The sequence below is a fragment of the Diachasmimorpha longicaudata genome, chromosome 4, assembly GCF_034640455.1.
Source record: "Diachasmimorpha longicaudata isolate KC_UGA_2023 chromosome 4, iyDiaLong2, whole genome shotgun sequence".
Classification (NCBI taxonomy): domain Eukaryota; kingdom Metazoa; phylum Arthropoda; class Insecta; order Hymenoptera; family Braconidae; genus Diachasmimorpha; species Diachasmimorpha longicaudata.
In genome coordinates, this window is record NC_087228.1 from 3,996,396 (window position 1) to 4,020,058 (window position 23,663).

Sequence of the window (23,663 nt, forward strand, 5' to 3'; positions counted from 1 at the left end):
GCAATAATACTAGATCCTACAGATACACTAAATGTCATTGGCGCCCATTTCGAAGCCGCAAATACTCAAAACCTTCATTTTGGTAGCCCTGCACTTGACAACATCATCAAATTAAAAATCGACACCTTCAAAAGTGAGATAACTCACGAAGAAGAAAACAAGATATCAGTAACCCACTTTGATCAGAACATTTTTCTCATTTCATTTTTTCATTTTTCATTCATTTTCAGTTCATTTTTTTCATTTCCCTCCCCTTCCTCTTACCCGCCGCCACCAGTCGTCTCTTTCTACTGCCGCAGGGGAAAAGTGCCGTATGGTGGGGGCACCACCACACTCGCACGTTTTCCTCACCGTCGTGCGACCGGTTATCCCACGCCCTTGATTCGTCCAACTTCAACCCTGAATAAGTTGAAGAGGGTGCGTCTGATCAAAAAGTCGCTCAGGACTTTTCGATCCAGAATTTCACCCCGAACTTAAGTTTAAAGTGTGGACGTTGAGTTTTGGGACACCCTGTATATAATTAACCGTACCAATAAGAAATATTATAGAACACTGCGAAAAAAATATCTGATTAAGCTCAAAGAGTAAATAACCATCATCGATACAATAAATTGATTCATTAACAATTAATTAATTAGTTGAAAAAAACGGGGCACATAGCTTCCATGCACATTCTCGTTAGTATTTTAGGATGAGAATCCCTTGACAGAACGTTGAAAGGGGGGGGCTCCGTTTGTACTTTCTCAACTGTACAAATGAACAACTGTACAGAAAATTTTCAAACGGTGAGAGCACCACTGTGCAGGGATTCAACTCTCGAGACAAAAACGTGGCTGGACCCAGCGCCACATGTACAGCTTAGCTTTTTGTCTCGACAGTTGAATCCCTGCACACCGGTGCTCTCAACGTTTGAAAATTCTCTGTACAGTTGTTCATTGGTACAGTTGAGAAAGTACAAACGGAGCCCCCCCGCCGCCACTTCCTGTACCATTATTTGCGGATGTACCTAGTTTAGACTCATCCGATAATAATAGTTACAGGATCGAGCTTCTTGATACTCCGATAGATTGCACCACGTGAGCGTTTTCCCCTCCTGACGCGGTCAATGATCTTCATAATCAATTATTCTGTGATTGTTGACATGAATCATGTTGCTCATTGTCCTGGCAAAGTCGCCATGAGAGCATGGTCATTCAATGAAGTGGCGGGACCGGAGATCAATTGGCCATTTTGTGATAAGTAGTGATAGGAGTATCAATGTCCAAAAATCCAGAAGAGATACAATTGCCTTCTGAAAATCAGAAAAAATCTGAGGACACCAGCTATTAGCAAGTGTTTTTGTTACTCGAATTTGTGCTAAATCCTGGGATTGTCAACACTTATGACAGCTCTGGCTAATCGACCCTTTGTTTAGGTACTCAAGTGAAGACTCACGTATCTTTTGCATTTATCTACTGCATTTATTTATTTGATGTCTTTCACAATGATCTCACGAGATCGTGCGAGGATTGATATTTGTCGTTATACTCTCATTCGGAACGTTAACTTTACTAAGCTGTGGCCAAAATTGATGGAATATCAAATTTTTCTTCCTGGTGATGTTAACATACCACAATGGGAGGTGAGTATTTTTATAATGAAGCACTGATCTAGTCACTTTCGACATTTTTAATTCTATTTTTTAATGATGTCATCGATTTTTCTTATCAACTGTTTATATTCCACCGTTTTGTTTATTTTGCTTGTTCACTGATGAGGACTTCTAATAATTAATTCTAGCGCGACCTCAATGATAGCACTATCAAAATGGAGATACTAATGGCAATAAAGACTCGTGGACCCCTGGCGTTTGACAAATTGCTAAAGAGCCTGACAGACATTGATCAGGTTGATCTCGCAGCAATGCTGGTAAATTCAGTGGTGGATTCTACTTTTAACAACAATCCGAAGAATATAAGTAAGGGATATCAGAATTTACGCCTTACTATCCCCGAATGTGGACCGGCGAATAATTCACCCAGTAATGATATCCGAAATTTTGATGAGGAGTATGATTTAGACAGCGGTTTGTAAGTACCCGGTTCCCAAAATTGTTGTAAAGTTTCAATTGTTGGTAACGGGGTGGCTTTTCCCTGGACATGCTTTTTCTAGATGCTTTAATTTGCTTTGAATCATTTGATAATTCTCCATTCCCTTTTTAGTGAGATGCCTGTACAAGTAAAAGTGAGAAAATCAACGAGATTCCAGGATGAAATAAGCGACGGTGGCCCACTTGAAATATATCAAATGCGAAGTAGACCACGTGGATTGGTTCTGCTGATAACATTGATGAATTATAAAGAGCCTAAGAAAGTGAGAGAAGCAGCTGAATATGATCACAATAATTTAAAAGAACTGTTTGAACAAATGGGGTTTACAGTCATAGCGAAATGGGATTTGTCTGCCGCTGTGAGTGCTATTAATCAAGTCATTCAAATGATTTTTTCCGGTCAAATGTCAGCCAATAGGACTGCACTAGTTCACGTAGCTAATCCGTACGATAGTCAATTTTTCGATAATTTTATCTGTTATCTGTATATCATAGGACAAAAGAGGTTTGTCTATGATTCAAGCCTATCGACTGACCTTTGAACTGAAAAAACACTTCCCCCAATACGATACGAGCTTTGAAATTAATCGGAATATTTTCCCGACGGTTCACTGTGTATAAATGCGCTGATCAATTTTTCATAAAAATTTGACACACTAATTTGTTTGCAATGAATCTCTCGGGATATATCGGGTAATTTTAAAGCTAACATTTCAGCTGTATTACAATTCAAGTTTCTTTAAATATCGGTCAAGTTTTTGAGGAATGTCTGTCGATCTGAGTGGAATGAAAACCATTTTTCAACTCTCAAAAAACCGGGTTTCACTTGTACAATGTCGAGATAATGAGCTCGCAAAATATTAACGACTTGAATTGTTTTATTGCTTCGCTAATGATTCTACTCAAATCATCTCAATAGCAAAATTGTTCCATTACCCAGGACATCAAAAAAGAAGTCGTTGATTTCTCCCGGAAACCTGATCATTCCACACTGGATTGCTGTTTCGTTATCATAACAGGCCATGGGGGCAGATCGGCTAATGGGGACAGTGTGATCTCGGGAATTGACGACGTTGAAGTTAATAATCCTGAGCACGTGATTTCCTACGACCATATTATCGATTGTTTTTCGACTGAAAATTGTCCAGCATTAAGCCACAAACCGAAGATATTCATTTTCCAAAGCTGCAGGTAATTATTCATGGACATCCGTATGAAAAGAGATCACTTTATCGATTTTACTTTCATATTATCTTTATATATTCCAAGTCTTCCATGCGGATGTGCACCATTATTTACTATTAGTGATCGCATCCAAAGGGCGAAAATCCACAAGTTGTGATAGTGAGTGATAAATATCTAATTGTTCATTTCACAGAGGCGCATCCTCTCAATTTGCCATTATGGACAGTGGTGCTGGTGCCCCTCGTCTCAACGATTCCCTTCAGCTCACTGCTGAAAATACCTCTACTGCAGGCCGTGACAAAGGAACGAGAAATTTTGAGCATATACTCATTGTTAATTCAACACTACCAGGATATGTATCTTTCCGTAACACTCTCTGTGGATCTTGGTTCATTCAATCACTCTGTTACGTGTTTATGAGAATGGCATGCTCGTATCCTATTCAGGATTTGTTTAGCAAAGTGAGTACAATTTGTTTCACATTTCATACATTGCGATCAACAAATATTTAATTAGCTCGTTATTAGACGACTGGAGCATGAATGAGGGGAATTTTTCCATAATTAAATATTCGTATAACTATAACATTGGATAGCTAAGAAAAAGATATTTTTTCCGAAGAAGAAATGATCTAAAAACGATATATGATTTATGACATAATTGTTTTAAATATTCATAAGAAAGAAACAGTCTTGGAGAGAATTTTGTTAAAAAATGTTGTGATAAATTAATTTGGATTAACTGAATAGAAAAAAATGTTCTCGCCGTAGTTCCACTTTTCATTTTCAATTTTCATCAATTTGAAGATTTTTTTTTTCATGTTTTTTCTTGCATTCAATTATCTGACTTTTTTCGATTGTATTACAGATCGATCAATTGTTAGCATCTATAAGGACTGATTCTAACCAATGTCAGACGACGACAGTAAAATACATTGGATTCTTCAAACGGATGTACCTAAATCCTGGACTCTTCCTAGAAGACAACCAATCTCCTCCCTAAGATATTTATGCAATTACTTCATATATATATTTCCTTGAGGTGCAATTCAACTGGATAATTTATCCATTGCTCATGGATTTGAATTTTTTTAAAGTGAATGTGGGTGCAACAGTCTCACAACTTCAATCATAATCATGCTCGTAGGAGTGAAATTCGTCCTGGAGACATTATTTTAGATTTTTTTTCGATTTTGAGGGCATTTGAAACCATTCTCAATTCGGACGTGAGGATTTTTTGATTGAAGCAAATTTTACACAAGTTCAAAGAATACGATTGTAACAAAGTAACTTTTTTATACATTTATACGTTGAGAAAATAAACAGATTCATGATGTTTTTTCTGTTAAATACACCCAAGACAACAAATTATCAGATCCTTTAATTAATTATTAGTTAAGGCTTACATTATGGGATAAAATAAATACTGTTTTATTGAATTTGAACAACAGCAAGTTTTTTATTACTGAAAAAATGTATTTTTCAATGGAATAATTGAGTCAATTTTTAATTGTTAATTATTGCTCATCGCAGGGAAGAAAAAAGGAAAATACGTGAAAAACAAGATTTTTGTAGTACCGAAAACCTTAAATGAATGTTTTATTCAAAATTCGATGGAGCTACAACTGTTATTTAATTTCAATACATTGATTGCCTTATTTCAATACCTATACAACAGTCTGGAGGGCTGACAATTGAATCTGTATTGTGGTTTACTCCGGTAAAAGTAAGAGAGACTGAATACGTTCCCAGATAAAGCGGTGGGGACTTGATTCTTAACAGAGCAATTGTAGATTACACATAATAAATAAGATGGTTTTAATTCATTAAAACGAAAATTCAGATAAGAATGAAGGTTATTCAAAGATGTTTTTACAAGATTGGAACGTTCGAGTCTTTTAACAGCATTCAGTGTCATATGAAGGTCTGGTAGATGCCTCTGGAGTTCGATAAGTCATCGCCGTTATTCCCACATCAATAGCTGGGTAAACCATTGAGGGAGATTGTTAGTATAGAGATTCAGCGTTGGACGAACGGGGTCGTTTAATTTTTTCGATATTTTTGATGACCAAATCGTGCAGGGAGCAGTAACGGTTGCGTACTTCACTCAACATTAACCACAGACTGGTATATTCCTTCTCATCCATCTCCTGGACTGCTCGTCTGTAGTCCAGGATGTGGGGGTATTTAGCAACTTTGCAGACGACCTGTGCTCTCGACATGAAGTACCTGAGGAATTTTTATTTTTTTAAAAGACTTTTCAGAGAATTAAACTGTTTAAAAAGTGGAAATTTCATGGGTACAGAGAATCACGACTGTAAAGTGTGCTGAAGAGACAAGTGTTTGTCACAACAATAAGTAAGCTGAATTTTTCTTTGTCTTGTGTGAAGGGAAGGACTTTATATCTGGACTTTCTAATGTGATGAAAAATACCTGGAGATTTGATCGAAGAATGTAGCAGCCTCACTCTCGACTGACTGAATTTCAGCTAGAGTGTCCTCCTGGACTGAGACACCGAAATTGTTACCATCTTCGATTTTGGGGATCATGAAAGAAATCCACATCTTCAACTGCAAAATTATACGATTGCAAATTAATATTTGGTAAGTAGAATCTAATTGAATTCCAACAAAAATGGAAAATTTCTGGTGACTAAGTTGTTTTAAAATATGATAATATGAAACAATTTGATTAATTTTTTTTGTAAATTGTTCAGCTGGATAATCTGGAGTAATTGAGAGAATTTTTCTCGTAAGAAATTTTATCCAGGGAAAAACGCTGTTTACTGACAATGAAAGAATAAAATGATTTTCTTTGTCGTTTATGTTAATGAATTGTTTAATGAATGAATCGTGAATATTTTGAAAAAGTCCAAAGTCCAAACTTGCTGCCTTCAATAGTAGTTTGTCTTATCATTAAGACACTCACCAAATTGGAGTCTTCTAGTAGTTGAATAATATATGGTTTGACAATGCAAATCATGTCACAAAGTGGCTTGTTGCAAGGTACTGGTCCAGTGAGCAAAGCGAGGACTGGCGTACCCGACGCATGATCTGCACTATTCTCCGTTTCTAGATGAATCCGCTTATGTCTGGCTCCATCTTTGGAATGATTGATAGCGATTGGGTCTGGAATGGGTACGTTGAGCGGTTGATGGAACTCCGTCAAATTTCGGTTGCAGAAGTTTGGGCTCTGAAGGATTTCATTGAGCTTAACAATTTTCTCAGGGAATCCCTTGAGAAGAAGTTGCTCAGCCTTTGTCTTCAGAGAATCCTTATACTCTTGAACCTAAAATCAATTTCATATCGATTAATCGTAATCAGCAAATCATTTTTCCATCCGACATCGACATTCGCACCCGATTTATCGAACTTGGTAAGTATTAGGTGAATGAATCAATTCGACAATTGTGGATCGATCGAATGATAGCTATGTGAGGGTTAGAGCGATGTTCACTTGACAGATTTTCAGAGTAAAAATTAAAGGATGGATTCATCTGAAGGCGTAAGTAAATATCAATTCAAATATCTAAATATTTTTACAGCTTAATTTTTTATAATTGAAAAATTTAAATTGCTTTGCCTTAGGCGTACATCGAAATAAATTGGCTCATCTCTCAGTACAGCTTTTGAGCAACATTTCCGAATCCAAAAGAGATGACCGAAAATTTCGCCGATAAATGATTACCAATCTGTGTGTGTGCTAAAACCCTTGTGAATTGTTCTGAGCATTCCATTCAGTGTTTTTCTCTTGGAGGATTTTCATGAAGAGATTTTGTTCGGATAAACTCATCACAAGTCTTCTTTTAACACCAAATCTTATGAATTTCATCTATTGAACTCAAATAGTGCGCATCTAATGAGGTTTAACTTACATCTCTGCTAATAGGCCACAAAATCAAAGAAATATTTCCTCGAAGGAAAAGAATAAAAATAGTTAAGAATCCCTAATCAGTATTTGACATTATCACCTTGCATGCAGGTCTAAATTTATCTTCTGACATGTCGTATGAATCATCCCAAGTACAAGTTTTCCTTTGTGTCAAATCATGTGTCTTAACTATAAATACACAAATATTTAAACAACAATAATATTCAACAATCTAAAGATGAAAAAGACACATCGAGTATTCTGGAAAAGCTATAATTTTGGCTAACACTGCGGCCAGTGGTTTTTGTCGTCGTCGACAGATATGTGAGGTTAGAATTGTCATGCGCAATCAATAACCCAACAGTGTATTCAACGAAACAATTCAAGCATCGACAAAATGCACAGCCATTGATACATAAATCCCCATCGTAAATAACCAACGAAAAATATCCATAAATTATCATTGTTTACCACGTTTGAAGGCAGCATCGCAGTAAAACACAAACAATGCTCTTTGAATGCTACCAGCACTGCCGGTCGATGGATAGCAACACTAACCTGACTGAATGCTCATTTACAATAATCACAATGGATTTAAGCCATTAAAACAATAAAACAAACGAATATTTGATAAATTCATCTAGATTATAAACTAATCTACCTTTTTTGCTGTTGCATCGGCCATTATATCTAGTTGTGTTTTTTAAAAACGGTAAAAAAACAGAAAATATAGAGACACTAAAAAGCCCTTTGTTGAAACGTGCAACTTCAAACAGGAAGCGTGGGTTGGAATTGCTGGAGTCAATTGTAGAATTTATTTTTGAATCATTAACAAAAAGGCGGGAAAGTTAAAACTTAACAAAAAACTTCAGTATAATTGACATTCTTTAAAGCAAATTACTCCTCCTCCAAAGGGACATATTAATACGTGAATACGTCCCGCTGCAGTCAATTCATCATTAGTTGATCAATTGACTGCAGCGGGAATTTTAAATTTGAATTCTGCAGCAAAGGGGTAAAACGAGAAAAGTTGACTTGCCTGTCAGTCGAGTTTTAGAGCTATATCTCCGAATCTAAGGGAGATACAATTTTTTTTATTAGTACATTTATTGTAGTACTCAATTTGCTTTACAAACAAAGTTATGAAAGAAATTTTGCTATTCTCTCTAGATCCTGAGATATTCATTGAAAACTGGACGATTGTCAAAATTGACTTCATCTTTTCGCTAATGAATTGTCTGTAAATTCAAGGAAACTAGATATTCAGAGGATGTGGAGAATGATGATTCAAAATATGGTGACAAGGACCGGTACTATCTTCCAACTGAGGTCGCGGTCCATAATACCCCTGATGACTGTTGGGTATCGTATTTGTACGGCGTCTATGACCTCACTGAACTCTGCAAAACCTGGCGGAATGCGCGAGAGATATGTCCGATAATTGCAAACGCTGGGAAGGACATAAGCCACTGGTTCGATCATTCACGTGGAGATATTAAACACCAGGTGCACCGAGTGACCGGTGCTTTGGTGCCGTTTTGTCCCCATGGACCGATACCGCATGTAGGTATCACCTCGTCTGTCTTGAGTTGGCGGCCAGTTGATAGGTGTCCCTGGTGGCTCGATGATAAGTACAAAAAAGGAAAATTGACAAAAAATCCGAGACCATGCAGGATCATCAATACCTTAACCGGATGTAGAGCGATAATATCGGTGAGTAGATGACTCAATTCACTGTATAGAGACATATGAGGCTGAATATGGCGAACGAGTTCAGATGAATAGGTTCAATTTTTTTTGGTCTGACTATACACCCTGAATATCACTGAAAATTTGCAACATGATTCAGTGTGAGGCTTTTTACTTGATTAATCTATGGGTTTGCGAGAAAAAATTATCTTAGTTTACAATATTCAATTGAAAACGATTTTTATTTTCCAGAAAATTAAGTAAATCACGATCGATTCAAAAACGAACAACTTAAGTAATTTTCAATTATTGCAAGAATTTTCCTGGAAATTTACTATTCATTCGAAAAAATTGGAATTTACACGATTTAATTTTCCGAAAGTTACACTATTGACTTTTCCTTGTTGTGGACAATTCCAAAATTCATGGGGCTTTTCTCTAAAAAATCATTAGAAGAAATGGAAATTCAACGTTTTAATTTTTTTTAAATAAGCATTTGAACCTTATTAACAAAATATATGAGCTACAAAGTGAAAATATATAGAATTAATGTCTAGACTGTATTCATTCTTTAGATATTGAGTTCTCAAGGTTTGAAAAATTCATCGATGACATCAATGACAGATGATCTAAGATCATGTACAATGTCTAACATTCTTCAGGGCAGTGTAAAATATTTCACCGCATTAACATGAAGAATCGTACAAAATCCCAATCCTGAACAAGACGATTGACCCATACAATTGTATGTTGACTAAGCTTTTTATGACAATTTTTCGCCTTAGACAATTTTTCAAAAAGATGTTGAAATTATCTTTTACTCTTCCATTATCCTTGCTCTGGTAACGAATCTGTTGTATTTTTTTTAAAGCTGCTTCGAATTGTTCTCTGCAGTTTGTGAAAGGAATTCTGCTCATTTCAGGACAGTTTGTTTCATTAGCTAACTTTGCAAGTCTGTCAGCCTCCTCGTTAGGAATACCCACTAGGAATATCCACGTGAGAGGGTATCCGGAAGAGCTTAATTTCACTTATTGAATACGTTCTAGTCTTGAATTCATTGAATTTCTCTCGACCCTCTCGCAACTGTTCATTGACTTTTATCTTCAATTGAGGGTGATTAAGAGATTGAAGGGCACTAAGAATGTTAGAAAATATATAAACATCTCTGTCTGTATTCTGCATGCAAATAGATCAATTTCGTGTTTGCGGAGCAAGCTCAAGACCTATTTCATCTACATTTCATCCTAGAGTTTTAACAGCCCTCTCTGTTTTTGAGATATTTTGATCGTTGGTCTTATCCCGACAATAAACAGCAGTGTCATCAGCAAACTGGGAGACAACAACACCCTCGGCAACATTTTTAACAATATCTAGCACATAGATTGGGTCAAGCAGAAGTCTGAAAACACCACCCTGGGGTACTCCCCTGTGAAGATATCTAACTTGTTCCGAATGAGCAGTGGAGACTTCTCGCTGGTGCATGATGCACTTGGCAAATTGAAGCAGACTTAAAGGATATCATATCTTCGCAAGTTTATCTAATACAATATCACAATTGACGTTGTCAAAAGCCCACGAACATTTAAAAATAGCGCCAGTGTGTCTTCTCGCTATGAGAATCCCTGACTGATGGTCATGGTGATGATCGCTTGATTATTTAGGCCGGAATTCCCCTTCTGGAACCCTGTGTGGTTGGGCGTCATAATTCCTTTATGCTCCACCTCCCAGTCCAGTTGATTTGTAATCATTGTCTCGAAAAGTTTAAACTCACATAAGGATAATGACATAAGCCTCACACTTTCTGCATTTGATTTGGGTAGGAAGCGAATAAATTGTTTAATCGAACCTAAAAGTACGCTCCGCACTTATATAATTGATTAGATATGTCTAATAATATTAGGCTGTATTTATTGGGCAATTTTTTAAATATCGAATAATCAATGTCATCAATACCTGGAGAGCTATTAATGTTTCTGGATGTGAGCATAGTCGAAAGAATGGGACAGGAATGCGTTGTTCTCACATGGAGGATACTACTCAGGATCAGTTGGGACGAGTTTATTCATTACTGATTTAATTTTGTTGTTCAGTTAAAGGTTTGCAGTGGGATTATATTCTCCCACCTTAACCCACTTGTTCTTTAGGGCTCGACACTTATTCCAAACATATTTGATGTTCGTTCCATTGTTCAAGGATCCTGCGAACAAGATGAAGTATTCCTTTTCCTTTTTTTTGAATAATTTCTTGGCAATGGCCACGAGTTTTTTGCAGTCTATAGGATCATTTTGTTCTTTCGTGGATCTCCATTTTTTAAAAGCAGCCTTCCTCAATCGTTTGATTTTTTCACACCCATTGTCCTAACATGACAGTGGATTAGACTTCCATATATTCAAAGATTACATAATATCTTGTGTTGCCTGTTGATTGGAATTCGTATTCTTTCATTCCAGTTTATGCTCAGATTTAGATTTTCCTGGAGTAGGCTGTGCAATGGCATCTTCAATACTACTCATAAAAGTCTTGTATTTCTCAGTTGGAGATGCATTGTCGAGTTCCGAGTCAAAGAACTTTTCATATTTCTATGAATTGATCCCAGTCTACTTTTATTGTATAGAGCTTAATGGTTTTTTTCTATAACAATTTTTTCTGGCTCCCCGACCCGAAAGTGCGGTCTTCCTGGCGCAATTTCGCTCCGGGAACAAGGCCTTTTGTGGCGCGCGTTATTCATATGTATGTTTTCTCTCGATCGGCGCTACGCAGGAAAACTGGAGGGAAATATCCGATTGATTTTGAAGGTCGAGGGCTATTTGGCTGGATTATTTTTTTCATTCCAATTTCAAGCAATTAAATGGGTGACATTTCACGTCATATGGTATAGTTCTTCACTCGTAGTTGTGGCTTCTAGCGTATATTTTCTGTCTGCACAAAATGCAGAGCATTGTTTCCAAATTGTGGCTGTTGTCTTCACTGTATTATTGGTAACATTTTTTTAATTTTTTGATCACTAATGTCCAAGGATTCTCCTCCAAATCTGTTCATGTCGAGGTAAAGTCTTTGAACTTGATTTTTTCTAATGACAGTTTTGGCGGTTCAAACGCGTACAAATTGTTTATCGGGAAATATTAAAAAAATATTCGAAGTAAAACGATTTTACTTGTACTACGTAACGGGAAATGCCATCATTCGTTTGGTTGAAATTGGGATGAAAACAAAATTCGAAAATTTCCCACATTGGAATTTTTCTAAAATTGAAAAAAATTACCAAATTTCTCAGTCAGATATGTTTTACCCCAAATTTAATCCGAAGAATCGTACAACTCCTTACCCTTGCCTCGCACCCCTAGGTCTGCGAGGAAGATACAATAGCCCAAATCCAGGAGAGATTTTCGTCGTTCAATGCGAATGGCCGGAATTACGACTGGAAATTCGAGGGCAAAGAAATAGACATGAATAAAACCCTGACGGAGAACGGTATTCCCGACGAGCGTGAGTATTACACAGAGTGCGGTCTTCCCGCCAACCTCTACGTCCCCAGTCTTCTCTGCTACTACCGAGATGATCCAACCCGTGGTAACGATGATTAGTCGATAAATGGACACGCTGAACTCGTTCATAACACTGACTCGAGTAAAAAAAAACTTGAAATAGTTATTGAAAAACAAGTTTTTCATTTGTATCAGCGATGTGAAAATACGTGAGTTTGGTATGTTGGCTATTTTATTTTTCCCTCCATTTCACATTTGAAATAAAACGTGAACGTATGTTCGTGTCCTCGGCCGAGGTTGACGGAACGTCGGTCAGTAAGCCTACCTTCTGTGGTATGGCAGACATTTATTCCTTTATTTTTTTGTCATCCACCTTCTCGTTGGATTTTTTCATTTCTTTTTCCACATGACCATCATCATCATCCTAGGCTTGCCACTGGAACACGCGTCTCGAGGTCACCAGGCATTTTACCGTCATTATGAGGTATAACCACGTGACACGATATCACGACTGTGTACATCACCTACAATTAGATTCATTATATCATTCCGTTGGGAGAGTTGGTCAGGGAATAAATGTGAAAAAGTTGAAAAACTGTGGAATGAAAACACGAGGAATTTCTAATTTGTTGGATTAATGACGCTAATTCGGATAACGATTTACACTTGGTGGGAAAGTTGAATTATTTAGAACACATTGACAGAAATATTGTCATAATATCACACGATTAATTTTCTCCGATAAATATCTTGTCTATTGCGTCACAACTACGTTATTTCATCCTTAAAACAAAATGTGAGAACTAGATTTTTTTATATATCATTAAAAAATTGTCCTCCTCTTCGGGACAAGCGGAACATTGTCCCATCAAAGTGATTTTTTCTTCAATATAAAGAGAAAGATGCCCTGAAGATGAGGGCAATTAACGACTATGAGCAGAAATTTTTCAAATGAAGTACAATTTTGTAAATTTATTACACAGTTTTTTAGGCTCAATTGTTATTTTAATACACATTTCAGCGGAAAGACCACTTCAATTGATTTGAAACTTCGACTTCTCGTTATTTTATTTATAAAATGATAAAAAAGCAATAGATCTACTTTAATTTTTATTTTTCAGTTCTTTTATTCGTTTAATCCCTCAAAAAAATTATAAAATTAAATAATGTAGATCGGAATATTTCCATTTCTCATAATACATTTTACAAATAAATTTAATCCTCGAGAGAATGCGATACATAATCGATTCTTTCATTAGTTTTTCCATTCCATTTGAAACCCCGCTCGAGAAATAAATGCGGTAGAGAATGTGATGGAAGAAAAACCCGAGGAATCTCTAATTTGTTGTATTAATGACATTAATTCGAATAGCGATTTTCCCCTCGGTTGCGATCGGGTGGGAAATTATCGTAGGACTCGAGTTGCCTCGAGGGCCAAGTGGTTGAATCGGTTGTGTGGTCATCCAGTAACTAGATACCAATCAGTGTGTTTGTTATCGTTTGAGAAATCTTCCTATTTCAAGAGCCTTTTCTTCCGTATGTGTTTAACATGGGTACACAGTTCAGCGAAAATCGTGTATATCCATTGCAAGTTTAAAAGCAATACTGTCTTTGCCTCTGTTGTATTGCATATGTGGGCTTTCGCACACTATTTTTCACGCAATAAAATGCCCAGTGAACGCCTGGAGTTGGACGTGAACCCTTGAACCTGACGGTTAACAAGGGGTCGGGGCTATGGCAGAATTGGAGAGAGATGGAGGTTTATACGCAATGCAGAGAACTAGACAGTTAAGGAATTTCACGTCCGATCTTGAGGGTTTGTGTGCATATCGGAGATTTTATTGCCACCAGCGGCTATCCAATGCTCAAGAATAATACTAGAAGTGACTGGATTTGCTTATTTTTTTTTATCCTCGAAAATTAAATTTCATGGATAGTTGACTACAGGTTTTCAGACCAGTGACACTGAAAAGAAGATTGAAAAATCGTGAAATTTCCGGTTTTATTGAAAACTCAGTGGAATTCCAGAGTTTTAGCCGGCCCCGTGAATAAGAGAAATAATCAATAGGAGAAAATAATTAAAATAAGAGAAATATTTAGTGAAATGAGAATAAAATGTCACGGAATTTTGTACAGAATTTGAACCAGAATATTTCACTGAATTTCGGCGGGGAATTCATAACGCTCGTTAACTCGATCTTTCACTGCGAAAAAGTCCCCACAGTACCCCGGTATTAGTCTCCAAGGAAGCAATTAATTCACGGTAAAAGACTTTTACTCAGAAACAAAGATGCAACCTCGTAATTCATACCGTACCCCAGTAATTAATTATAGCAGTTTCGTTGGCATGTGCTCCCTCCTCTGCATCAACAGTCGGTATAACGGCGAATTTCTCCAACGGAAGTGGTACTCTATCTCGACCCGATCAATCTCTGAACGAGTGCGATCAGTTTAATTACAAATCCACTGGAATTCCAATCGACACGGTCCATTCAGCCTTAATCGAGAACTTACATGTTTTTAATTCCTTCGATGGATCGATCCACTCATCTGTCAACTTAATTTTCTTCAGATTTTTTAATTTTAACAGAAAACGTTGGTTGACCTGACAAGTTTGAACTGAAAAAAATAAAATTCTGTGAAATTTCTTGAACTCTATTTGTTTCCTCTATTTAATGAAATATTCCAAAACCCTCTTCATGTTAAATTACTCAATTACAAAATAAATAAACGACCTTCGATGCACTTTCCAATTGTTCAGCAGTTGATGCATTTCGAGAGAATCACTTAACATGCCAACATTTAAATTCACTTTCCACCGGTGATTTTATGCATTTTTTTCACAGGACATTTGAAACCTCGAACAAAGTACATTCCACTGAACTTTTCCCTCGCGACAATTTCCGGAAATTCCTTGGTATTTTTAACCCGTAACTTGTTTTTCCCTTTCTGGTTAATAATTCGTAGCCCATTCACTATAAGTTGGAATAGTTTAAATTTAGCATGTGCATAACCCCGCGATTGAGATTAAATCGAAATGACAATTACCATTTATCAGCAGTTGTTTCAGTTCACTCACTGAGTTGTATATTTATGAATTATTTAAAAGTCAACCCCACGCGTTTGCAATCAGGTTTTATACGTAAGGCCACTGCATTGATAGCATCAGTAAATATTAGGGTTGGGCATAATTTGCTGATGGAAATTTTCGGCGAAATCTTCTAAATAGAATAACTTTCTCGCAGATAAAAAATACTAAATAATATTTTTTTGTCAATCTAAGATGGCTTCCAACTCCGTAACATTCTTAAATAGTCCTAAATAATTTTCTCAATCTAAACAGATGGAAAAATTCGCCTCTGCAATTCACATAGTCCACTGACGATAATTTATTATTTTAAAAATGTTCAAAAGTTAACTCAGTCTTTAAATTTCTCAGTAAAGCTGAGGACTTTTCCACTAGGAAATGGCTTAAGGGGTTACTCTCATGTGAACGCATACATTTTACCACTTATTAGGAATTTTTTTTTTATGCGACAACAAAATTCAATCATTTTAATTTTTTAATATATTTTTATTTATATTTTGAAATGTACAAAAAAATTATTTTTTTTCGTTTTTTACATTTTTAACATATATTTTTTTTAAGTCAAAGTAGTCCCCAACAAAAAAAGGTAGTTCACTGGTCAAGATGATAGCGGCTGTTCATGTTGTCTGAGATAAAAAAATCGAGTGGATTATTATTCAGTAGATCTGCGGCTATGGTCCCTACCAAATATAATCAATTTCATTAAAAAAAAAAAAATATCGAGCTTCAAAAAAAAATCACGAAAATCTTGTTCTTTTTCGTTAAAAATCGTTTAAAAAAAAATATGAAAATATTTTCGAAAATAAACAATTCTGGTAGGGACGATAACTATAAATGAGTAGAAGAACATATGTAAATTTTAAAGCAATCGGTTGAATACTTTTTTTTTCTAGGACCATGACTGTTTCAGAAAATGATGATTCGAGAAAAATGCGTTTAAAGTTTGAAGCCTGGTAGACAGTCGCTTACGACACGTCGGCGACTATGAGCTGTAACTTATCAAATACTATGAATTTCGGTCTGAATTTTTCACAGCATGTTTTTAATAGGTTTTACTGTCAAAATATATAAAAAAAAATCGATTTTTCGAAGTGATCACATGAGAGTAATCCCTTAAGAGTCGAAAGTGAAGAATCCCAAAAATCAGCCCATACTATGACAATTATTGATCAGAAATACTATAAAAATGAAACAGAATGGACTCAGGACTGGTCACAGAGACATCGACCTGAATCCATTTCCCTCTCCTGATTCTAGGAAGCAGATCAGCGTTTTCTGTCCATGGATAGACGTGTACGCAACAAAATGATGTATATCCGCGTGGAAGATTGATGGATCATTTATCAATCCAACTAGTCGTATCAAGATGCGCTAATGCAATTCCAACCAGTTCTATTCTCAAACTATTGAGAGATAGGAGCAGCTGAATGATCCAGATGTTCCTGGAAATGTGCAGTTGTCGCGAATGTGTATCAATAATTTTTCATTTGAAAAGATTGAAATTGGTTTACAGAGGAGTTGAATGCCACTGAGGAGAGGAATCCTTGACACTAATATAACTTCCTAGAAACTCCAATCACTGGGAGAATACCAAGCATTGTTTACAATGATAGTTATAGTTCAAAGGAGCACAGATGTGCAATTAAATGAGGGGTTTACATGGAATATGGGTCAATTAGGACTGGATGGGGTACGCCTATTGGCCTATTACGTGCGTATTATCTTGATTAGGATTGTACTTGCAAGACTTCAAACGTTTGCACAATCTGTCTCAGGGTTACCGGGGGTCACACGGTACTGAAACAATATATCGCAATTAACTTGTGATTGTCGTTGATTTATTATGAAACGTTCCACAGACGATCCGACCACCGGCAATGCCTCACTCGGATTGCAATTCATTTTTTCATCTGTTCGATGTTCTTTTTCACTCAGGAAAATCAAATTTTTTTGATAAAGTTGCGAAACAGCGAATCAAATCAGTTAAAATATCGTCAAATTTCAGACTTTACAGAGAGAGCTTTCAATATTTTAATTCATTGGATTTTCCAATCCACTCAATGTTAAATGCGAATTTTATTTATCAATATTTTCTGGTTTTTTATTGATTCTTAATGGAAAATGAAACAGAAAATTCATAGTTCTCTTGGATTTTCTCACTCAATATTGATTTTTGGTCCGAGATGTCCTAGAATATGCATAAAATAATTATAATAATGTATGTAATTTTAAATATATTAATATACTGATCTTTAATAGAACATATACTGTATGTTTAAATAAAGTATAAACCAGACGTAATTAAATTTTTTTTCGTGTGAAATACATCCAAATTTTGTGTCACTCAATCTCTTTTTTCGCACCTTCCTTTTCTGCCTTCCTCACCCCCTTCCCGCGAATAAATACCACCGATTTTTCGTGAACGCAACCTAACACCTCCCCCCTCCCCGTGATTTCTCACCCGCGCATTTCAGTAATGCGAGTCTCAGCATCGTCGGTGTAGAACTCCGAATTAACAAAGTCATACATTGAAGTTGTGGAATGCATTCCACGAAAGTCAAGACCATTGAGTTGAAGCAGACTTCTGTGAGAAGCGTGCCACACGATATCCCCTTTCCCCACCCCGTTGAAGCCCATTCCGACCTCTCTCCCTCTCTATTATATGTACAATTGTCGTTAAAATGTCTCCGGGAAGTCAGCCTGGTGCATGTGACCAGTGTTTTCTTGAGTTGATGGCAGTGGCCCCGTAATCCCTGGAATGCAAGACCGTTGGTAATGCTATATCGCTGTGCAACAATGTTGAGACATATTTCAACTTCTTTCGAAGGCTCAATGATACTTCTGAAGACGGAACTACGTCCAGGGGACCTCCAACATTCAGCAGTCAGATTGTAAAAAAAATGGGAAAGGAGGCCGATGTACGGAGAGAAATTTTTGATAAAAATTATCTTAGTGGTGTTCAAAAGTGTATCATGAATCAGCGTTTCCGCATTTCTATCGCGAAGTTAAGTGACAATTGATATGGAACCAGGGAATCTTTTTATTAAAAAGAAATCTTGCTAATGTTTAAAGTATTTTCACCTTCAAGGCACAGGTTGTTAAAAAGGGGCAAAAATTGTTGAATTTTCATAAAATAAATAGAGAACAAAAGTCAATCTTATTCTCTTCTGAGTGTTGAAACACATTTTTATGGGTTCGAATTCTGAGAAGTGTGAGGTATGACATTTAGGCTTGTTTATAAGTATGAAGATGAAGACAAAGTGGAATGAATAGGACTCTTTGAGAACATGTGGCTGGAAGGTCCAGGGTGTTGTTTCCCTTTGTAGACCTGGTCAGTTCGTCTAAGAAATCGGTATAGAGTGGACGTGTCTTCCGAGCATAATTATTTAACTTGAATCATAAAGAATAAAATAGTTTAAATTACTTATTGAATTGTTCTTATTTCTTATAACCCATTTCCAATAAAAATTGACAACTCTCTTTGAATTCTCTTTGAATTTCCCCCGGAATCGCACCTTCACAATGAGAAGATATTCTAAAATTTCCGGGGAATTGCAACACGATAAAAATTTCTGAAATTCGTTTTGGAAAATTTAGATAAAAATTTACGTTACGTTTACGGGTACGTTATTTTTCTTATCTAATTTTGTTCTTAAATGTCACCTGTCAACGGAGGGATGAACGCGGGGAGAATATATTCTGCATGCAATCCCCCCCCCCCTCCGTTGGGTAAAAATTTCAAGCCCCCCTCGAGGAATGGAGACAACAAAGAAAATAATACAGGAAAGGGGGTCAAGCATCAGTGTATTAAAGTCGAATGTTTGTTACGTCGGGGAAATCCATATGTCTTTCACCAAAGAATTCACTTGTTTCGGGTAAATTTCGTTGTCACATTGACAGACGAGTGAAATTAAAACGCGTTTAACAGAGGGATCTCATTCCACAAAAAAATGTTAAGATGTTTTTACCCATCACATGCGCCACTTTGCAGAGATCCTCGTGTACCCGCGGATTCTCCAATTCAATGAAATATTTCGAATTGTGTCGGCGTTTTTTTGGGTTAACCCAGACGGTTAAATCGAAATCCATGAAAGTTGCGGTTCTCGGGGCTGGCGGAAGAACCGGTGAGTTTTTTATAATTATTTTATTATAATCGTCGTAACGGTGCAAGTAATTAATGGTCACTGAGTGAAAAAATTACTTCTGCCAACGGAGAAGAAATATTCAGTAAAAATTACGGAACTGTCAAGTAATTTTTATTTAAATACTGAATATTCTCTGGAGAATAATTAATAACCTAATTTTTACCAGCCCGACGTGCTAATAATTATGATGCCCGTGTCCTTAGAATTGCAAAGAAAAAAATAATTAAGAAAAAAAAATTAAATGATCCGAGAAAAATTTGTCTCTCTTTGCAGGTAATGCTCTATCATTTTTTCTCAAGCACTGCTCGTTGATTGACGAGTTGGCACTATACGATGTGACACCAGTGTGCCACGTGGCCATGGAGTTGAATCATGTCGACACGAAGTGCAGAGTTGCTGCTGGGCTGCCTGGAGACGAGGGGCTTAAATCTGTTCTGGAGGACTCCAAGATTGTGGTGATTACCGCGGGCTTGCCATCATCTGACGGGAAAGATCATAATGACATTCTCATGACAAACGCGGAAATATTGGCTCACTATATATTGAGCATTATCAAGCATTCTCCAAGGGTGAGGAACCCTCACGGGCCATTTCTACTTATTCTCAGTAGATTTTCCCATACGAATAGATAAGATATCCTCATGTTAAGGCTTTTTTTTATATTTTGGACGCAGCATGACAAATTTTTCTGTATTTATTATTTACCTTTACTGACCAAGTTAAAAATATTTATTTAATATTTTTCATTTATTTATTCAAGTAACACTTAACGGAGCTCTGAAGATTGACATAATCCTAACATTAAATATCAGTAATTCCTTTTTTTGAACGTATATTCAGTGAACCCTTGAATTAATTAGTTATTGATTAATTATTAAATGTAATTTAGGGCGGGGGGGGAGGGGTATTGGAGGGGATAAACTTTCCACCCCCGATTAAAATCGCATAAGAATGATAATTCTTTGAGTTATAGAACGACATGAACTTTTCGTACGCTCATTCCAAGGAGATTTTTCAATTATGAGTCAGACAGGAATTTGTCATTTAGTAGCGTCGTATTAAACCTAAAAAAATTGTAAAAATTCAATTAAAACTTTCCGAAAGGGTGCAAACAACTTCGAATTTTTCTTCACATAATTCTTTGTTACACAGGTTAAAAAAATTTATTGTCAGAGCACAATTGTCCGCGTGATTACCCGGTTCTCTCGTAATTTCCTCTGAATTTAACTCTCGACGTACAATAACTTCCTCCCCGCGGGCCGGGAGGTTAAAAATGTCTCAATCTCCTCGATTAGCACACGTGATATTTTCACTGGGGTAAATGGTGTACGGGGCTCCTCCCGTGGGGCTAACTAATGAGCTGAACCGAGTAACACAACTATTTGCCTTTAGCACTTGAGTACTATGGTGAGTGGCCGGATGTGGTTGACCTTGTCTCGTTACGCGTCTTCATTAATTTAATACTTCGAGGAGGGGCAGGTGGGAAGGAGGGGTTGAAGAATGAGCTGAGAGGGAAGTGAACAGTGAATTACCGCCAACAAAAGAGACAAAACGTGACAAATCCCCGGGGTTTCTTTGCAAACTCATTTTTATCTGTTGCAGTTCAACAAGAAAGATGTCTCCGAGATATTACAGCATTTTTTTTACTAGATTCTTTCGTTTTTTAACTTTTGAATGGAAGTCATCGATTTTAATATCCAAGACCATATGGAAATTTCGTATTTTTAATTTATATTTTTATGTAGAAAAATATTTTTAGAAGATATTCATCTGGTAGATATTTTTTTAATAGCGTTGGCAAATTTTGAAAAAATATGGAATTAACACAACTTATATTGCTATTTAAAACTTTTGAGAGAAATTAAACTTTGAAATTTCATTATAGGGATTAATAAAAGTGCTAAAAAAGTAAAATTAAAAAGAGTATATCCAGGTGTTTAAAACAATGATTACTCACTATTTTTTGAAGGCCCTAGTGGCCGTTGCCACGAGTCCAATCAATCATCTCATCCCAATGGCTGGTGAATTGTACAAAAGATACGGAATCTTTGATTACAATCGTTTATTCGGAATTACAACACTGGACTGCGTTCGTGCGAATACCTTTGCCGCTGGGATTCTGGGCTTTGAGCCAGAGTATCTAGTCGTACCTGTCATTGGTGGCTCCTGCTCAAGGACACGTGTACCACTGTTCTCACAGACACAACCCTGCAATGAATTCACAAATGTATGTTACATGACTCTGCTCAGTGGGTGGGCAAATTTATGACAATTAGAGAGTGATATTTTTCGCTGTTGTACTACTAGTCGTTGACTTGATGAGTTCTTAGGAAGAAATTAGCAAGCTCACTCATGCTGTTAGAATGGCAGAGGAGGAGGTGACGAAAGAGTACAAAGGGAGAATGGGAGGGCCGTCCCTGACAATGGGATTCGCCACTGCGAGATTCTGCATGTCGTTGTGCAAAGGTGAGGAAATTACCTCTTTTTCAAGAGTCAATTTTTGAGGTGTGATTTTTTAAAATTCTGGACAATGCACGCTGATTCAAAAATATTTTTTCTAATAATAACTAAAAATATTTGACGAATGCAACGCTTTCATTCAGAAATAAAATTGTAGCAGCAGCTGGATATTCCCTGAAGAGGACCGGGGAACATCAGAACATTATATTAATTTGATTTATCTCTTATGGTAAGTTATACGTCTGACTACAATCAGGCCTTCAAGATCAGCGTGGCGTTGTGGAATGCGCCTATGTGCGTTCCTGCGTGCTACCGGAAGTGACGTACTTGACGGCGCCAGTTGAACTCGGCCCTGACGGCATACAGAGGCATCTGGGTATTCCCCCACTGACGAACTATGAGTGCAAACTACTCGACGATGCAATACCAATTATCAAGAATTCTATCAGAACCGGCGAAGTAATTATCTTTTATCATAATGTAATTTGTGATTGATGTGTCAGGCACACGCTCGAGTGTACGGAAGAATTTTTTTAAATTTTTGTACTGTGAAAAAAATTTTTTTAGTGAAGAATTGATCGATAGTCTCGACAAAAATATTTTTTACTTCTCAGTCGAAAAATAGAGAATTTGCGTAATTGATAAGTTATTATTTAAATCCTCCTGGAGGAAAGGAAATTAAGTGAAAAATTGAAATTAATATTTAAATAAAATGTCCGTGGCGCAGCTGAAATCCGCAGAACTGCTGATTACGTCATCTGAGATTAAATATTGGGGCGAATGAACGAGTCTGTTTTCCTAGACTCTAATGAAACTGCACCCGCGCACGCATATGTTTTCATTAGTATCACTGATACTGGATTATTAACCGACGCGTGCCAGAACGTGATCTCCAACTCAACACCATCAACTATACATAGCCTCCAAATGGGGAATGAGGGGACGATAAGAGCGAAGAATTTGAGCAAATGAGAGGATCATTTTAGTTGCTTTGTCAGCTTGTTTATCATTTTTGTTCCAGGCACTCGCTCTTGGGCCACGTGTCAATTCCACGGAAATGTGCCCCACTTGCCATGATGATTGTCATCAAGAGGTGTCGCGTAATGTGCGACTAAGCAATGAGCGTCCTTCGACTTGTCCAACTTCTTAAATTATCAACTACGAAATGGTTGACTATAAAATTGCTGTTGAAATTTCAAGTAAAAAGTCCTGATTTCTTTAAATTAATAAATGTTCAAATGGAAAACAAGTTCACCTCCGAATAAAAATAATATCATGAGCTAGTGTTTCCGAATTTCTGTTCTGGAATTTAATGAAAAATTACGGAAAGTTAGGTAACTGCTACCATTTTTTTTGGGAGCACTCCATAATTTTCATCGATTTTTTTGGCAAATAATTACAATTGTCACTTTTTTAGAGGGTCAATAAACTTTAGGTTTTTTATTTTTACCGAATGTTTCTCTTTTTCTCTCTGTATCAGGACGAAATTTCAGTGCGTGTGCAATAAACTTACTCAATTGATTAAAATTAAATTTATGTAATTGCGATGAATGAATGAAGTAATTTTTGTGTGCATTCGGCAACTTTTCAGGGAAAAAGCCAGAAAATTTTGTGATAATTTACCGGATTCCTCTTATCCCAGTACCCACAGCA

At 36.6% G+C, this 23,663-nt stretch overlaps 3 protein-coding genes across 8 annotated transcripts; 2 read left to right on the forward strand and 1 right to left on the reverse strand.

Moving 5' to 3' along the window:
- Positions 1 to 1,147: 1,147 nt before the first annotated feature.
- Positions 1,148 to 4,625, forward strand: LOC135161576 (caspase b-like). The gene is made up of 7 exons (XM_064119274.1): positions 1,148 to 1,328; positions 1,415 to 1,621; positions 1,780 to 2,069; positions 2,202 to 2,448; positions 3,030 to 3,280; positions 3,468 to 3,735; positions 4,142 to 4,625. The coding sequence occupies exons 2-7, from the start codon at positions 1,472 to 1,474 to the stop codon at positions 4,274 to 4,276; spliced, it is 1,341 nt and encodes a 446-aa protein (XP_063975344.1). The 5' UTR covers positions 1,148 to 1,328; positions 1,415 to 1,471; the 3' UTR covers positions 4,277 to 4,625.
- Positions 4,626 to 4,839: 214 nt separating this feature from the next.
- LOC135161578 (proteasome activator complex subunit 3) lies at positions 4,840 to 7,948 on the reverse strand. Of its 4 annotated transcripts, XM_064119276.1 has the most exons (5): positions 7,615 to 7,632; positions 7,244 to 7,332; positions 6,202 to 6,561; positions 5,707 to 5,843; positions 4,840 to 5,502 (listed from the first exon to the last, which is right to left on the reverse strand). In XM_064119276.1, exons 2-5 carry the CDS (start codon positions 7,274 to 7,276, stop codon positions 5,280 to 5,282), a joined length of 753 nt encoding a protein of 250 aa, XP_063975346.1. In that variant the 5' UTR covers positions 7,277 to 7,332; positions 7,615 to 7,632; the 3' UTR covers positions 4,840 to 5,279. The 4 variants fall into 4 exon arrangements, with proteins under 4 accessions (XP_063975346.1, XP_063975347.1, XP_063975348.1 ...); XM_064119277.1 differs by lacking the exons at positions 7,244 to 7,332; positions 7,615 to 7,632 and adding an exon at positions 7,805 to 7,948; XM_064119278.1 differs by lacking the exon at positions 7,244 to 7,332 and having other exon boundaries at positions 7,615 to 7,768.
- On the forward strand, positions 6,273 to 23,345 carry LOC135161575 (malate dehydrogenase, mitochondrial-like). Of its 3 annotated transcripts, XM_064119271.1 has the most exons (9): positions 6,278 to 6,410; positions 6,654 to 6,777; positions 8,395 to 8,856; positions 19,397 to 19,529; positions 19,824 to 20,119; positions 21,520 to 21,777; positions 21,881 to 22,016; positions 22,267 to 22,469; positions 23,032 to 23,345. In XM_064119271.1, the coding sequence occupies exons 2-9, from the start codon at positions 6,760 to 6,762 to the stop codon at positions 23,158 to 23,160; spliced, it is 1,635 nt and encodes a 544-aa protein (XP_063975341.1). In that variant the 5' UTR covers positions 6,278 to 6,410; positions 6,654 to 6,759; the 3' UTR covers positions 23,161 to 23,345. The 3 variants fall into 3 exon arrangements, with proteins under 3 accessions (XP_063975343.1, XP_063975342.1, XP_063975341.1); XM_064119273.1 differs by lacking the exon at positions 23,032 to 23,345 and having other exon boundaries at positions 6,273 to 6,410; positions 6,660 to 6,777; positions 22,154 to 22,400; XM_064119272.1 differs by lacking the exon at positions 23,032 to 23,345 and having other exon boundaries at positions 6,273 to 6,410; positions 6,660 to 6,777; positions 22,168 to 22,400.
- The last annotated feature ends 318 nt before the right edge of the window (positions 23,346 to 23,663 follow it).